The following is a 17137-nucleotide window of genomic DNA, read 5'->3' on the forward strand; positions in this document are numbered from 1 at the left end:
TCATTTGTTCAGTTGTTTACTATCAGTGGTCATCGTGTTTTTAATACTTTGTTTACTTAAATGGTTGTGAAATGTATTCAAGTAAGAATGTGTAAATGGCTTTTTGTTGTTTATTTTATTGATCCATTTTGGGGTTTTCAGGCATTTTGAACCTTTTTGGTTGCTTTACAGCTCGTGCATGTGTTGTTGTGCACATTATATCTATTTTTATAATAATAATACTGGTTGTTGGTGATACAGCAGCTAGATCTGATACAAAACAAAATGATCTCTCTTAAATTCGTCAGTGAGGATAAATGTCACCATCAGCGGTTTGACTGTAACTCCTCCTCAAATGTCTTCAAATGTAGGAAGAGTTCAAACGTCTTCAGAACATAAACTATTCAAGTGAAGTACAAATGAGGTGAAAGTCTCATTCAAACATAGAACAGTACTTTGATTTGATATCTGCCAGCTGTCTTTGACCTGAATTACATGAAGTTGAAGTAATGCCTCTGATGTACATTAGGTGGAAGTGTTGAGCAGGGCTGCACATCGTATTGTGAATTTATTGTGACGTCAACAATATAAATTCAGCAAAACACTGACGTGTATTAAAAGTATGTTTGCGTGTTGTGCGTTCCTGCTCTCCGTGCTGGTGATCAGATGGCGCCCACTGCGTCAGAGTCCCGCCCACCAGGACGCCGTTTCCACGACAACGCTTCAAGTGAAAACTTGTTTTTGCGTTTTCATTTCAGGAAAGTTTTGTGTTTACACGGCAACGTTTTGAAAACGATGTCCGTTTACATGGAAGCTATGTAGTTTTCCTGTATGGCCACAAGTGGGTGCTGTTTGTTTGTTTGTTGTTTGTGGTGTAAACAGATGCCCAGAACACAACAAAAGTTTTCCATCTTCACTTTAAAAGGTTGTCACGTAAACGGGGACGAAAAAGTGGCTGAGCTGGTGTAGGAGGCATTTATCTATTGAAGTATTTACTGCACATATTATTGTTACTGCAGTACTCCGTCACCCGCTGTAGCGTTTGGCCACTTTAATGTTTTGACCTGGTTGTTTTGGGTGGTCGCTGTAGTTGCAGTTGGGAAAGTGGAGCTGGAGCAGCTTCAGCCATTGTTCTGTGACTTCGTTCTCCTGCCGCTCATTTGGCTGATTCAGCACGTGGGCGGAGTCAGGTTGACCTGAGTAGGAAACCACGCTGCACGTCACAACGCTGACGACGAGACGACATCGAGGCTGTCATTGTGTCCAACTCGGCACATTGTGTGAGGTCATGTTAATCTATTAAATATTTCATTTCTGGACAAATCTGTTGTTTGCCATGCAATCATAAGAAAATACATTCTGCTTACTTTTACTAAACATCATTGCAACTTTGACATTTATGTTTCCTCATGACGACTGACTTGGGTGAAGCGATTCACTGGACTAAGCGGAGTACACGTCACTGCCCTTCCCTCCGTGACTAAAGATTACTCGATATTGTCGGTCAGAGTTGGTGGAACCATCAAACCACAGCTTGTGAATGGAACCACCTGACCAAGGGTGGAGTTCTTACAAAGAAAACAGCCAATGACAAAGTAGATGAAGCACAGAAATCCCAAACAGATGAACGTGAAGCAGGTAAAGAGGTTTTAGTTGAGTAGCCACATACAATCGAACATCATTTCCTGTGAGCCGGACCGGTAATATATACATATATACCATAATAACCTTTAAAATGTAAAGCTTGAGGTTTTTCTTTGACATGGTGCAGCGTGCACGTGATGAAAACAACACTACAGTCACTACAGGAAATAACCTATCAAAATAAAGCCGATTTTAATGAAACCAACTGGTGCAAAATACAGTGAAATGTCCAAAAGATTTCTTTACCCTGACGCCTTTCCTGGAGCTGTTTCACCCGGGCAGCATGGCGCTGGGCCTAAAGCTCGTTTCTCATATCTTCAATATGTCATCATGAATCACAATCAACCTTGAAGATGTAAATAACCAGAAGCTCTGAGTTCAGACCAAGATCTACCTGAAGAAGAACCACCGTCTGATGATTACCTTTAATCAACTAATGATGGAAATTCACCAATTTGCTGTTTGTGAATGTCAGAGACGTTGGAGGACGTATCGTCCCTCATGCTTCCCTTCAGGACGCTGCTTCTTCTGACTGAAGTAAACAACCACTGACCAAACAGAGCAGCCACCTCCTCTGCTGCCTGTTCACAGGAACTACACCCGTCCTCTGAAGACGCAGTCTTCTCTGCCAAACACGTCCACTGTTTTGGCTTCAATTGGTCATGGTCAATCATGGGACCTTTGACCCCCATGTGAACACATGTGACTCCAGCCGCCACGGTGAAGGTGGTGAAAACACAATCTGGCCGTGCTTCTCAGTCCTGTCCCGCCTGTTTCAGACGTCTCCAGGCTCCAATCCGGTTGTGTTGTCCAGGGATCCACATGGACACCATGACTGCTGTTCTGTTTTACCGGGGGACACGGGTCCAACTTCATTTCATACAAAAGCATCATTGATGGAGGTCCAGCCTGTCTCACCCCTGAAGAGGCTCCAGTCTGCTCGGCCACACCACCAAGAAAATTGTAAAAATGTCCCAGAGAACTTTGACTTTCTAACAAATGTCTGAAGAGTGGAAAGACTTTTAGAGTCAAAGTTATTCTGGCACTAGTTTACTGGCTGGGCCCACTCAGAGGACGTTGTCCTGAATGTCAAGCAAAGTGAACTAAAATGTGCTTTTGGTTTATTTTACACTTTAAGTTTCATTTCATGATATGGTGACTGACCTAAAATAGCATCTTTAACAACTTAAAAGAATGTATTTCTGAAAAGAAAACCCTGAGGATTTAAGTTTTACTTTTTCAAAGTAATAATTTCCTAAATATTAAATAACTTTTTTCCCCTTTCAGAAACTGTGTGGGACGAATTACCCGGTCAGCATCTGCTTCATAGTGGTGAACGAGTTCTGTGAACGCTTCTCCTACTATGGCATGAAAGGTATGTACACGGAAAGAGTGAAACAAATGTGTTTTTGTTTTTCTTATATAGATGCGTTAGAATTAATCTGAACAAACTGAATGTAAGAGTGAAAAGTTTGTTACGCCGGTTAAATGATTACAGTTTAACGAGGGTCATATAACAAAGAGCCCATTATAGACGGTGCGTCTCTGGTCCCTGGTGTGACCTCGGTCGTACTCACATGTCTGTATGTCACGTTACTTCAATCGGTACTCTCGCATACTGCAAACTCTCCGTGCACGGGTCCAGTTTCTGGCTCGGGTCGACATGGCTGCAGTGGCTTTATGACTGAACTCCTGCAAACTGCTGGAACAGGAACATTCTATTGATTTATGAATGTCACTGTCGTGTGAAAATCCTTTGGAGGTTGTGAGATGTTTGACCAGTGATCAATAAGAGGAATTACAGCAGATTAGACTTCCATGTGGCACGGTGGTTCAGTGGTTAGCACTGTCACCTCCCAGAGAAGAACGTGTTTAGTTCTGACCGAGATTTTCTGTGTCTTGTGACAGACTTGTGATCTGTCTAGTTGTGATGTCGGAGTCTGGATTGGAAGCAGGAGTGTCAAACATTAAGCCCGTGGGCCGAAGCTGAGTGGGCTTTTATCTGACCCAGATTAATAATAGAATCCACATATACAAGTTTCCCCCGGGGGAAATGGTCCTGTCAGCCAGAGGTATCGACACTCGACTTCTTGTTAGGACATGAATCCGTTTCTGTCAAGAAACACCAAAAATCCAGATTATAGAGCATCTTCCTCCTCTAGCCGATGTAACTTTTAGTTAACTTCATAAATGAGTCAACCTCACAGTGCTGACAGCTGAGCTCCAGCCACAGCGTGTGTGTGTGTGTGTGTGTGTGTGTGTGTGTGTGTGTGTGTGTGTGTGTGTGTGTGTGTCACAGCACTGCTGACTCTTTACTTCGTCACCTACCTGCACTGGGACAAGGACCTGTCCACTGCCATCTACCACGCCTTCAGCAGCCTCTGCTACTTCACCCCCATCCTGGGAGCTCTGATCGCTGATTCCTGGCTCGGGAAGTTCAAGTGAGTCCTTCAACCACCAGGAACTACAAACTGTGCTGATAACTGCAGATAGTCCATGTCTCTGTCATTCAAAGGTTTGACCTGGAAGCTAAGATAAGTGTGTGGTTCATGATCTCAGTTTGTAATGGACCATGAGGTTAGTGCCCAGTAGTGGGGATGGTGGACAAGGCCAACCACTCTGTGATTCTCAGTAATAACAGGGTCGCTCTCACTGTCACATGACCACAAACCGCTTTTCAACAGAACCATCATCTACCTGTCCATTGTTTATGTGATCGGCCATGTGGTCAAGTCGGTGGGGGCCATTCCCACTGTGGGGAACACCGACGTGCACATGTGAGTAATGTGGAGCTGATTCATGTCACAGTTCCAGGATGTGACCGAGGAAACAACGTTGTTCTACTGTGTTCCTGTGTGTCAGTGGTCTGTCCGTGTCAGGCCTGATTCTGATCGCTCTCGGCACTGGAGGAATCAAACCGTGTGTGGCGGCCTTCGGAGGAGACCAGTTTGACGAGGAGCATGTAAGTCCTGGAGAGGTTGTGTTCTTCCCTTTTCTTTCTGAAGAAATTCAAATCATTTAGACAAATTTGTAAAGAAAAAAGCCCAACAAGGTTTAGTGGGAGTCAGTTCAGGTATGTTAAACAGGTAAGAGACATTTTTGGAGTCATAATGTAGAAATGTGGCTACATCTATTTTTTCCAGTCCTTTTTGAAATTTAGAAAACATATGATGATAAAAATAATAAAAAAATATTTAAAACAAATCTGAATTGGGGTAATGATTTCAATGTCTGAGACCTTAACCTATATCACCAGCTCCTCAATGAAAATGAAAACCAGTTCTTACCTGGTAAAATAAAGAAGGAATAAATCAATAAAATAAATGAATAAATATTGACCCTTTTGGTATGCGAAACTAATATAGTAATAAGAATGGTAGTTAAAAGAAAAACAAATCAAGATTTTTGAAATATTGAAACAGTATTTTACTTTATTAAAGCAATTGCAATGATCAATGCACTGAAAAATAATGATCTGAATTTTTTTAAATTGAACTTGACAACTCCCCATTGTTGAAGTGGAACAACAAATGAAAAACAAATTCTTAAATAGATCAACTTTAAAGAATTAAAAAACTGAGCTTTGCTTCTGCGATGACCTCCAGGTGAGCGAGAGGCAGAAATTCTTCTCCATCTTCTACATGTCGATCAATGCTGGGAGCCTCTTGTCCACCATCATCACGCCCGTGCTGAGAGGTGAGCATCCATGTGTGTGATGAAGCCTCACAAGTCTGCAGAGGGAATAACGGCAGCATGCCTCCTGCAGGTGATGTGCAATGTTTCGGGGACGACTGCTACGCTCTGGCCTTCGGGGTTCCTGCTATTCTGATGATCGTGGCTCTGGGTGAGTTTCTGGACGGCGCCATCCAGTTAAATGTTGCAGTGAAGGTTTGTTGTGGCTTTACGCTGCTGCATGACGTGCATTTAGGACGGGTGGGGGTGTTAATTCAATGTAATTAATTTCATACATGGATAATGCTAAATGTATTAGTCCTAACACGGAATGACTCCGTCCGTATTCTCCTGGGACTTGGTACTTTTATTTTGACAGTCACTGTAATAACAATCCAACATGGTCATCTGTTCACTAGAATGTCCGTGTTCTCCCATTGTTAGTGTTTGAAGCGTTTTGTTCTCTTCGTGCATGTGTGTGTGGTTTTATTAAAAAAAACAACCAACAGCACCCACTAGTGGCCTTCCGTTCTAACTTCATCGTTATCTACGTTTCTGCCATTTTTGTGGAAATAATCATTGTTTTCAAAACATTGACGTGTCAATGTAAATCTTCCTGGAACAATGCATTCATTTTTGGGCGGCATGGCTCGGTTGGTAGAGCGGTTGTCTCCCAGTCCGAAGTTTGCGGGTACGATTCCCATTTCTGCCTGCCCACATACCGAAGTGTCCTTGGGCAAGGCACTGAACCCTGAACTGCCTGTGAGAGTGAGTGGCTGACGGTGGTTGGACACACAATGGCAGCCTTGCTTCTGTCAGTCTGCCCCAGAGCAGCTGTGGCTGCCTGCGTAGTTTACCAGTATGGAGGGGATGAATAATGCAGTGCAAAGCGTGTTTGAGTGCCAAGAAAAGCGCTTTATAAAACCAAGGCATTATTATTATTTTTACTTGAAACGCCTCAGATGCGCCCCCATTGACATGAACGGATTGGATTCTGATAATAATGAAAAACAGTTTGTGGCTTTTCATTTCATCCCGGTGATCTGTTCAGTGTTATCTCACAGTGACACCATGGAGTGTCACCACAGCATTTCAGGATCTAAGTTTCAGTCCTTTCTACATGCAGAGGACGAGTTTCCGCCGGCTGGGCTTGGTCCTGATCAAGGCCCCGCTCCATACATCCTGACAGGCAGAATCCCCGTCAGCCCTGATCCTTACGGGATTCATGCTCCGCTGGCTGCTGGCTGTAAAAACAACCCAGTGATTCAGTCTGAGAGAAGCCCCAGACGGACCGCAGGGAGGGCCAGGCAAAGCGGGGGCTTCAGTGTCAGAGGCCCGAGGAGTGTTTACAACATTTGAAGTTATGGCTCCAAAGCATTTAACAGAGAAGCTAAGAGTATCGCTAACAATTGCACTGTAAGCCAAGCTAACACAAACGCCTGCCTTACTCCTCTTGAGTCGCGGCTAACTCTCCATCCATCCTGCACAGTGGTGTTCATTGCTGGCAGCGGCCTGTACAAGAAGAATCCTCCAAAGGGAAACATCCTGTTGGAGGTCTGCAACTGTGTCGGAGTGAGTTGGTCAACTTCTCCTGTGTCGTGTCACAATCTTTACCAACCCTTTGATGTGTAGTGCTAAGTGTGTGTGAACGCTCTGGGTTCTACCAGTTTGCCATCAGGAACCGTCTGAACAGACGGAAGGATGAAGCACCAAGGACGCACTGGCTGGACTGGGCTGAGGAGAAGTACTCGGTAAGAACAGGGCCACTTCCTGTTGGTGCATCAGGTTGAGTCCTGACCTGGATTAGAGGGAAACAGTTTGAATCCCAGTTGCAGCAGGAAAAGTTTCCTTCAAAATAAGGTTACAGAGCAAATTAGGGATCCACCAATACCACTGTTTTAAAGAACGAGTAGGGATACTAACCTTTGAGCTTATTACTCCATACGAAAACGATATACAGTACAACTACGCTACACCTCCAACAGCCTTACAGTACAACTACGCTACACCTCCAACAGCCTTACAGTACAACTACGCTAAACATCCCCAACAGCCTTACAGTCTACAGTAGTATAGCGCAGTGAGTAGCGTCTCTACGCTCTGTCCTCTGCTACTGTAGACTGTCGGCCGAGGGGCCGAGCTCAGTGTGCCGCTACATGCTACAACTCGCTGTTAAGGGGTGTATCAGTCACACTTTAATAATTTTTAGCATGTAGCATCACTGATGTGTGAGGCCTGAAACTCTTTAGCATGTAGCATCGCTGGTGTGTGAGCCTGAAACTCTTTAGCATGTAGCATCGCTGGTGTGTGAGGCCTGAAACTCTTTAGCATGTAGCATGTAGCATCACTGGTGTGTGAGCCTGAACCTCTTTAGCATGTAGCATGGAGCATTGCTGGTGTGTGAGCCTGAACCTCTTTAGCATGTAGCATGTAGCATTGCTGGTGTGTGAGCCTGAACCTCTTTAGCATGTAGCATGTAGCATTGCTGGTGTGTGAGCCTGAACCTCTTTAGCATGTAGCATGGAGCATTGCTGGTGTGTGAGCCTGAACCTCTTTAGCATGTAGCATGGCTTGGTGCTACACTGAGCAGTTAGATTAACGAGGGACGAACTCTGTTGGTGATGAAGTTGCTGTTGTTGTACAAACTATCTTTCTACCCCCATTTTGGAGGAACACAATCGCTCCTGCTCTCTTGTGTACCTGCAGGCGATGTTGCAGATGAGTGCGAGTACTCGGTGCAGTATTGGCCACTGCTACTGCTACTAATACTGGTATCGGTGTATCCCTAGTGCAAATGGATTCTTCCTTCCTCAGGAGGAAATCTGTGTTTAATAATCCATGGATTCTTTGTGTTTCAGAAACGGTTGATCCAGGAGATTAAGATGGTTCTGCGGGTTCTGATTCTCTTCATCCCTCTGCCAATGTTCTGGGCTCTGTTTGATCAGCAGGTATGGAACCACCAACCTGTCCTGAATTCAACCAGTTCCCTCTCTTTTTTTAATGCTGCATTAATTCCCATTTAGTTAAAAGGTTCAAAAACAGTGTCCTGGTCCAAAGTGCTCTGCAAACATCATCAAATTAGTATTTTCTCTAGTCACTCCTGTATGAATACTGTAGTTAGTGTTTGGAAAAAATACTGATTCAACTTCTTTACTTAAGTAAAGATGAAAAGAACACGTTATGAAGGGAATTCATAGCTTTATTGGAAACTTGTTTTCTGAGACATTTTGAACTTTTTGTTAGGTGATAAAGTTGTGAGGATAGCCATGTATGCAAATGATAACTACTGTTATATAATAGTATTTATGAGTATTCAGCAGTTTAATCATTACTGATTATATAGAATAGATCTTTTGTAAATTTTATGTAATTGAATAAAGTTCTAATTTGAGTTATTTATAAGCTTAATTATGGCAGATTACAAGTATCTGTAAATCATTATTTATCACTTACAACATTTGAAAACTAAAAAGTATTTCTTGTTAGTTGTTGGAGAATAATGTGCAGGTTGGACGCAGCTGAATTAATTTGTAGAATCAGAATCAACTTCTCTTGCATTTTAATTAGACTTAAATCCCTCTTGACCCACGTCAGAGGCACTAAATCAGGGTGAAGTGAGCTGCAGCTTCCGTTTGCCGAGGAGGAAAAATGCAGAGAAGAAGAAGAAAGTCTCGCCTCTGTTGCATCTCTAACTACGAGTTATCTTCTCCACAACTCGGTAAAACCGTGTGATTACGGGAAACATCAGCATTCCTGAACTTCACTCCTCCAATCTTCATTTGAATCGTCCCCACCACAAACTGACAAACTGATTGACGGGTTCCTTTTACGGTTCTCGAGGGAATCGAACACGGAGCCTTTGCTGTGGTTAAAGAGTGTTTGTTGTTGCAGGGTTCCCGCTGGACGCTTCAATCCACCCGGATGAACATGGCTATTGTAAGCGCTCGCTCACGTCATAAAAGACATCAAAACGCTGACAACACACATTTAGATATTGATTGGACACGCTGTCCCGTTAGGAAAACGATCTGTCTACTTCAAGGTGTCGCAACAATTTGTCTTTTTATTATAGTGAATTGCATATTTTATGAGTCCAATGAAGTGACCTCATCAAGTTTGGATTTCTAAAGTTAAAGTTTAATTGGCTGTTATGATTTCTTGTATTGCAGGGGAATTCCTTCACCGTCAAGCCCGACCAGATGCAGGTATGTGTGGATCGCTAACAAGCGAAGACTGAGCTTCGCCAGACGCGTGTGTTGTTCCAGTGCATCAGTAAAGCACTCTAATTCCATCCAAAGAAAAAAAAATCTATATTTTCAATAAATATATTGTGAACTACAGGACTAAACTGTAATAATAAATGCTGTTTCCATGGTGCATTAACTCTCTGCACGATGACACATAAAGCAAATCAGATGGAGTCAGACTGCAGCAGACTGTTATTGGCTTTAAACATTATTCAACAAGCAACAAAACCATGAAAATGAGTGAAAACAACAAAGTCACAAACTGCTCTGGGAGGAGTGACGGATGATTAATAAGAAAAACTGAAAAAGAAGTACAGATTCCAAAGCACTTCCTTTATGTAAAGTTTTTTATCACGTCACAATACCCAACAATATTCCATGTTTACCTGATGGAGTACAACTTTAGGTTCCACTGAGAATGCTTCATTTTCAAAACGGGAAACTTTTGATACGAAAACGCAAAAAATGATGTCGGCTTGCATGTAAATTGCACAAAAGAAATATTTACTATGGCTGGAGTTCCTCCGTTTCCCTGGAGCCTCAGTCCAAGAGTTTTCAAAAAGTTGCGTTTGCCAGGGACGTGAAGCTGCAGAGTTTTGGAAAAGTTGTGTTTTCCTCTGCTTCCATGGAGACAGAGTCAGAGAATTTCACAAAAGTTGTTTTCACCCGTTTCCATGGCGACAAAGTGTTTTCGTAAAGTTCCACCCTGGTAGGCGTTTTCACAAAGTTACATATTCCGGGGCTCTGAGCATCGTTGTGGTGTAAGCGGACCCATATACCCAAACCTGCACAGCCGCACTGGAACGCTCACAACATAAGAGCAGTTTGAAGAACGCAGCAGAAAAGCATCTAAGTGATGACTGCAGTTGCACGTGTCGCCTGACGCCATGTTTTTCTTGGGAGGAACGACGCTGAAGTGTTAGTGGAGGTGAAGGAGTCTCTGCCGCCCGCAGCAGGTGCTGCAGGTCCTCCATGTCCTCCATGTCCTCCATGTCCTGCCCAGCTGGAGACCCGGGGCCACACCTTTCATTCTTTCACTCCCAGGAGCCAGACCAGCAGATCTACGGCGTGCAGACGTGTGACGGCCATCAGCGATGCTGTCCTTCTCTCTTTTACTGCTCCCCATCACTTCCCTCCTCCCATCTGTTTACAAGCAACACTAAATCTCAATCTGCCTCTTTTATTTGCGTTTATCTCCTAACTTTTTATGATTTTCTTTTATGGAGTCATTTAACGGCCGGTCTCTCCTCTCCTCGCTGTGTAGATGTTGAACCCTCTGCTGATCCTCCTCTTTGTGCCCATCTTTGACCTCATCATCTACCCGCTGGGCGGCCGCTGCAGGATCAACATCTCGTGAGTTGTTTTGGAGACCGACTGCTTTATTACGGCTGCCCGCATTCGAGAAAACCTCTTAAACTGCTCAAATGAGGCGTGTTTGCGTCGCGGCGTTATGCCACAGCAGGACGACCAGTTAATCATTGAATTAAATGGCTTTGCTTGCGTTGATGCAGGTTTTTCTTTAAACATAGTCTGCATTTTCAAATAGCGTACAGTCCAGTTTTTTTGTATAATACAAATGTAAAATATACTTTAAAATTTAATTAAAAATTTTGTGCAGTTTTCAAAGGTGTCAAACACATTCAAGTAAATTTTCCCACATGTAGCATGTGTTTAGATATATATTACAATAAGAAATATACAACCCCAATTCCAAAATAGTTGGGACAAAGTGTAAATTGTGAATAAAATCAAAATGCAATGACTTTCAGATCACATGAGCCAATTTGTTATTTACAATAGAACATAGATAAGATTCTTATTCTAAAATTCTTATCCACAGAATTTGCTTTTTTTTAATGCTCAAGCGGCAACAGGTCTCAGAAAGTTGGGACAAGGGCTGGAAAAGCAATTAATATTCAAGAAAATCAGCTGAAAGAACATCTAACAAGTAATTAAGTTAATTGGCATCAGGTGTGTAACATGATTGGCTATAAAAGTCTTCCAGAAGCTCAGTCTCTCAGGATTAAAGATGGCCAGAGGTTCTCCAACAAGTGAAGGCTTGTTCAAACAAATACGAATACTTTAAAAACAATGTTCCTCAATGTCAAATTGCAAAGGCTTTGAAGGTCTCCTCATCGACGTGAATAACCTCATCAGAAGATTCAGAGAAACTAGAAAAATCTCAGTGTGTGTGAAGGACAAGGCCGAAAACCTTTCCTGGATTCTGTGAATCTTTGGGCCCTCAGACGCCACTGCATCGCTCACTGGCATGATTCTGCCATTGACATTACTGAATGGGCCCAGGAATACTTCCACAAACCACTGTCTGTCAACACAGTCTGCTGTACCATCCACAGATGTCACCTAAAACTCTATCATGCAAAAAGGAAGCCATTGTTGAGCGTGAGCCAGGGGCGCCGCCGTGTTCTGTGGGCCAAGGCTCATTTCAAATGGACTGCAGCAAAGTGTCCTGTGGACAGACAAGTCCAAACTTTATATTCTTGTTGGAAATCATGGGTGTGGTGTCCTCCGGGCTAAAGAGGAGAAAGACCAGCCCTCCTGTGATCAGTTGAAAAGCCTCTGATGGTCTGGGATGCATTAGTGCATATGGTGTGGGACACTGGCATGTTCTGAACACACCATGAATGCTGGAAGGTATATAGAGGTGTTAGAGCAACACATGCTCCCCTCCAGACGACATCTATTCCAGGGACGGCCTTGTGTATTTCAGCAGGATAATGCAAAACCACATACTGCAGCTTTACCACAGCATGAGTCCGTGTGCTGAACCGGCCGGCAGTCCTGATCTCTCCCCCTGAAAGATCTCAGAATGAAGCCAAAGGTCCGTCAGGGGAGACCCAAACTCTCCAGCAGCTGGAAGCCTGTATGGAACAAGAGTAGGATCAAATTCCTGTGGCTGAACTCAAGACACTTGTCTCCTCAATGTCCAGAGGTCTCCACTCTGTGTTGAAAAGACGAGGGGACGCTCCACCCTGGTACTCAGGCTCCTCTGTGACCTGGAGCAGACCTCACATTTCAAATGAGCTCATTTTCAGGATAAAATTGTAAAATTGGGGTTGTACTATAGAGCTGTATATTTTCAAATACACTGAATGATAAATATTAAATTGTGTAGCACACAGTCAGATGTATATTTTTTGGTTTTTTTAAATAAAAAGTGTATTTAATGTAGAGAAGTACATTCTAATATGTACGGTCTAATTGTAGGTCCTTAGTAGTCTTTGGTACATTTTCCAAAATATGGTCCATTTTCAATTGTGTTTTATTAAATATATAGTACATTTTCAGTTCATTTCAAGTTTTTTACATAGTTTTTTGTTTATTCCCCAAATATATAGTACATTTTCAAAGGTACAATTAAATATTGTTTTAAAAAAAAATATATATATATATTTTCAGATGCAATATGCATTTAAAATGTGTGTCAGAATCAGGTATAGTTCACACAGTACCAGGAATTTGTGTTGATGACATTGGTGCAACCCAGTAGATCAAACAGGGTAAAAAGTGCAACAGGACAGAAATCATCAACTTTCTATATAATCAATGCACTTTTGGTAGAGCCTGAGACCCTCTAGGTACCACAACAAAGAAAAACTTCAAAGTTTAAATTTGAAGGTTATTATGGTACTAGTTTACCAGTCAGGCCCATTCAAGATGAAATGGTTCTGAATATGGAACCTGAACTAAAATGTGTTTGACACCTATTATACTCCTCTGCTATCTGTGTGACTGAAATTGGAGGTATTGTAACATTTTAGTACATGATCAAATGTGTCTGTAATCCATACTACCTTTGAAACGTAAATATAAACTCAATAGATTTGCAAACATATAATCTATTTTAAAGGTGTAACACATTATCATTTGCATTACATCTTAAAGTAGACATTATACTGAATTTTAGAATATGAAATACGGTTGTAAAAGTACAGTAAGTGTAGAGTAGGGACATTGTATAATGTATAGTTTCCAAAAATATATGTAATATAAATGTGTTCTTTATATGGGACAGATTATCTCAACATGTTTGCAGATTATGGAAAAAAATGTGAAAAAAGTGTTTCATTTCTAAAACCTCCAGAAGTAAAATCAAAACAAAACGTGGCTACATGTAATTTCAGTCACACAAATACCAAAGTAATATAATGAAAGATTTGTTTAGAGGCGTTTTAGAGGCTGTAAAAGGCGCTTTTGCCACTGGTGGCATGAAGTCAAGAAAGGGCGAGACGGTTTGTTATCAGGGAGGATCCAAATGTCCAGATCAGATTGATGAAGTGATAAAGCCAGACTATCAAACGACAAATCAATCATTTAGCAGTTACAATAAATCCAAAGTGATCGCTGTGTGTTTACAGCTGGTTTCCTCTGCCCTCAGGCCTCTCAGGAAAATGGCCACCGGGATGGTTTTTGCAGCGCTGGCCTTTGCAGCGGCCACAGTGGTGGAGGTGAACGTTGTGGTAGGTGTTTCCAGAGAGGGAGGGAGAGGGAGAGAGGGAGGGAGGGAGGGGGGGAGGGAGAGAGAGAGAGATGGAGGGAGGGAGGGAGGGAGGGAGAGGGAGGGAGGGAGAGGGAGAGGGAGGGAGGGAGGGAGAGAGGGAGGGAGGGAGAGAGAGAGAGGGAGAGAGAGAGAGAGAGAGAGAGAGAGAGGGAGAGAGGGAGAGAGGGAGGGAGAGAGAGAGGGAGAGAGAGAGAGAGAGAGAGAGGGGGAGAGATTTTATTTCTGTAGCACAAAATCCAACAGTCATCTCAAGGCACTTTGCATATATAACATTAATATATCATCTTTTCATTTTAGACTGACTGTAATATTTGAATATATATGATTTAAAAGAAACACAATTTATGATTATTTTAATCATATATCAATAAAATAATAGAATTAGAACTTTCTATAGTTGAGAACTGAAAACAGCCATTGGTTTGAGAGTAAAACTATTATATGTAGTAATTTCATAGATTAGACAAGAAGATAGATAGATGATAATAGATAGATGATAGATAGATGATAGATAATAATAGATAGATGATAGTGGATGGATGGATGGATAGATGATGGATAGATAAATAGTGGATGGATGGATGGATAGATGATAGATAGATAGATAGATGATAATAGATAGATAGATGATAATAGATAGATGATAGATAGATAGATAGATAGATAGATGATAGTAGATAGATAGATAGATAGATGATAGTAGATAGATGATAATAGATAGATAGATAGATAGATGATAATAGATAGATAGATGATAATAGATAGATAGATAGATGATAGTAGATAGATAGATGATAATAGATAGATGATAGTAGATAGATAGATAGATGATAGATAGATAGATAGATGATAATAGATAGATAGATAGATGATAATAGATAGATGATAATAGATAGATGATAGTAGATAGATAGATAGATGATAGATAGATAGATAGATGATAATAGATAGATAGATAGATGATAGTAGATAGATAGATAGATGATAGATAGATAGATAGATGATAATAGATAGATAGATAGATAGATAGATAGATAGATAGATGATAGTAGATAGATAGATGATGATAGATAGATAGATAGATGATGATAGATAGATAGATAGATGATAATAGATAGATGATAGTAGATAGATAGATAGATGATAGATAGATGATAATAGATAGATAGATAGATGATAGATAGATAGATAGATGATAATAGATAGATAGATAGATAGATAGATGATAGTAGATAGATAGATGATGATAGATAGATAGATAGATAGATGATAGATAGATAGATAGATGATAGTAGATAGATAGATGATGATAGATAGATAGATAGATAGATGATAATAGATAGATAGATAGATAGATGATAATAGATAGATAGATAGATCGAGCTAAAAGCCTCTGTTTGTCTCTTGGTGGCTTCTTATACTTTTCTCCCATGATGTGTTCAGGCTCTTCCAAATTTTGTTTAAATGCATTTTTCTCTAAAATATCATAGGTGTCCTCACATTTTAGCATTGCTTTGACATATTCAGTCCCTCCAGTACCAGCAGGCACAAAGCAGCCCCATAGCATGATGGTCCCTCCACCATGCCCCACAGTGGGGTTTCTGGGCTTCAGCCAGTTGAATTTTCAACAAACTCAAGCAATCCCAGAAAACTGTTTGGGCTTTATCTTAATCCAGTGTGTGATTTTCTAATAAAAGCAGGAGGGGCAACGGATGTCAAAGAGCGAAGAAGGCAAAATATTGCCAAATATATTCGAAGTGGTTCCCATATTTATATCAAATTTGATCCTTCACTCTCTTCATGAAAGTCAATTTCTCCAGTGTAATATTAGAAGGTTCCTCCACGTTCCTCCATCGTGCTCCTTGATCTGCAGCAGTCTGATGTCTTTCAGTGTCATTTATCTGGACTTAATGATAAAGACTTCTGGGTAAATACCTAATAGAAATATTAAAACCTGGTAGGGAAAAGATTTAGTTTCCCCATCTGCATGATGTTATGCATTTTCAACTACAAACTCTGATTAAGTCTTCTGAGCATTTTTATGTGAATAAAGTATCAATTAAAAGTCTGTTTCCTGTGATTATTCCCAGTATTAATGTGTGTTGTCCTTCCTGTAGAAAACGGTGGTGGTTCCTGCTCCTGCTGGGCAGTGTCTGCTGCAGGTTTATAACCTGGCAGGTGAGCCCGTGACGGTGAAGATCCCCGACAGCGGTCTGTTTCCAGACCCAATCCAGCACCTGCAGGTGACAAGACTGCAATTTTTAAACAGAATTCAATCAACTCACCTTCACCTGCGTGGGTTACTCTCATATCACAGGAGTGTTCAGTCACTTTAAAGGCATAGTGCACGAGAAAGTAGAAAATTAAATGCAGACGAAAACATTTTGTTTCACCATGAATCGAACGTTACACATGTAACTACGGTTCTATGAATCCCGGATGACCGCCAGAGGCGGAGCTTTAAGCACTGGATGATCATCCTTGCGCATACGCAGGTCAAGAATATTATAACAACGAAGTCACTTGTGACCTTCCGGTGGCTCACGTGAGTCTATATAGTCACGTGACACCAGCAGCTCAGTCCCTTATACTTCTCGCGAGCACACGAGGATCCCGAGGAACTGAACGCTCTGGCGGTCATCCGTACGTTCTATTTCATCCCTCCAGACCGCCAGAGGCGTGCTCTAAGCACTGGATGACGTATAACAACAAGGTTCCGAGGAATCACCAACTCAGGAAAACACCAACCTCATGACCCAGAAGGATGCTGTCTCAGAACCGCCTCCAGTGGGTGGGGCACCGCCATATTCACTCCATAGAACCTCGTAAATGTTGTCTGCGACGTCCACGAGGCTGCGTCACAGATTAAGTCCAGTGGGACCAGGATGTTGATGACAGCGTACACCAGCAGGTACTGTACGTCCCTGTGAGCTCTGGGCGTGCTTAATAACTTCCACCACCCAGTGGGAAAGGCGTTGTGTAGTGAGAGCCAGACCCCGCCGCGGCCCGGCATATCACACAAACAGGTGATCGGACTTTTGCATACCCGCTGTGGTCGAGGTGTACACATCTA

General features: G+C 41.9%; 1 protein-coding gene across 1 annotated transcript in view; it reads left to right on the plus strand.

The window, feature by feature from the left end:
* The window catches only part of slc15a2 (solute carrier family 15 member 2), a 32107-nt gene that overhangs the window by 757 nt on the left and 14213 nt on the right, over positions 1 to 17137 (plus strand). Inside the window, exons 2-15 of the mRNA XM_080477821.1 lie at positions 2911 to 2998; positions 3923 to 4064; positions 4308 to 4400; positions 4486 to 4585; positions 5229 to 5319; positions 5390 to 5467; positions 6785 to 6867; positions 6963 to 7046; positions 8154 to 8243; positions 9187 to 9231; positions 9465 to 9500; positions 10807 to 10895; positions 13942 to 14023; positions 16182 to 16307. Coding sequence (XP_080333947.1) covers positions 2911 to 2998; positions 3923 to 4064; positions 4308 to 4400; positions 4486 to 4585; positions 5229 to 5319; positions 5390 to 5467; positions 6785 to 6867; positions 6963 to 7046; positions 8154 to 8243; positions 9187 to 9231; positions 9465 to 9500; positions 10807 to 10895; positions 13942 to 14023; positions 16182 to 16307 — 1227 coding nt within the window. The remainder of the gene's footprint in view (positions 1 to 2910; positions 2999 to 3922; positions 4065 to 4307; positions 4401 to 4485; positions 4586 to 5228; positions 5320 to 5389; positions 5468 to 6784; positions 6868 to 6962; positions 7047 to 8153; positions 8244 to 9186; positions 9232 to 9464; positions 9501 to 10806; positions 10896 to 13941; positions 14024 to 16181; positions 16308 to 17137) is intronic.

This window comes from Lipophrys pholis (assembly GCF_963383615.2).
Source record: "Lipophrys pholis genome assembly, chromosome: 13".
NCBI classification, from domain to species: Eukaryota; Metazoa; Chordata; class Actinopteri; order Blenniiformes; family Blenniidae; genus Lipophrys; species Lipophrys pholis.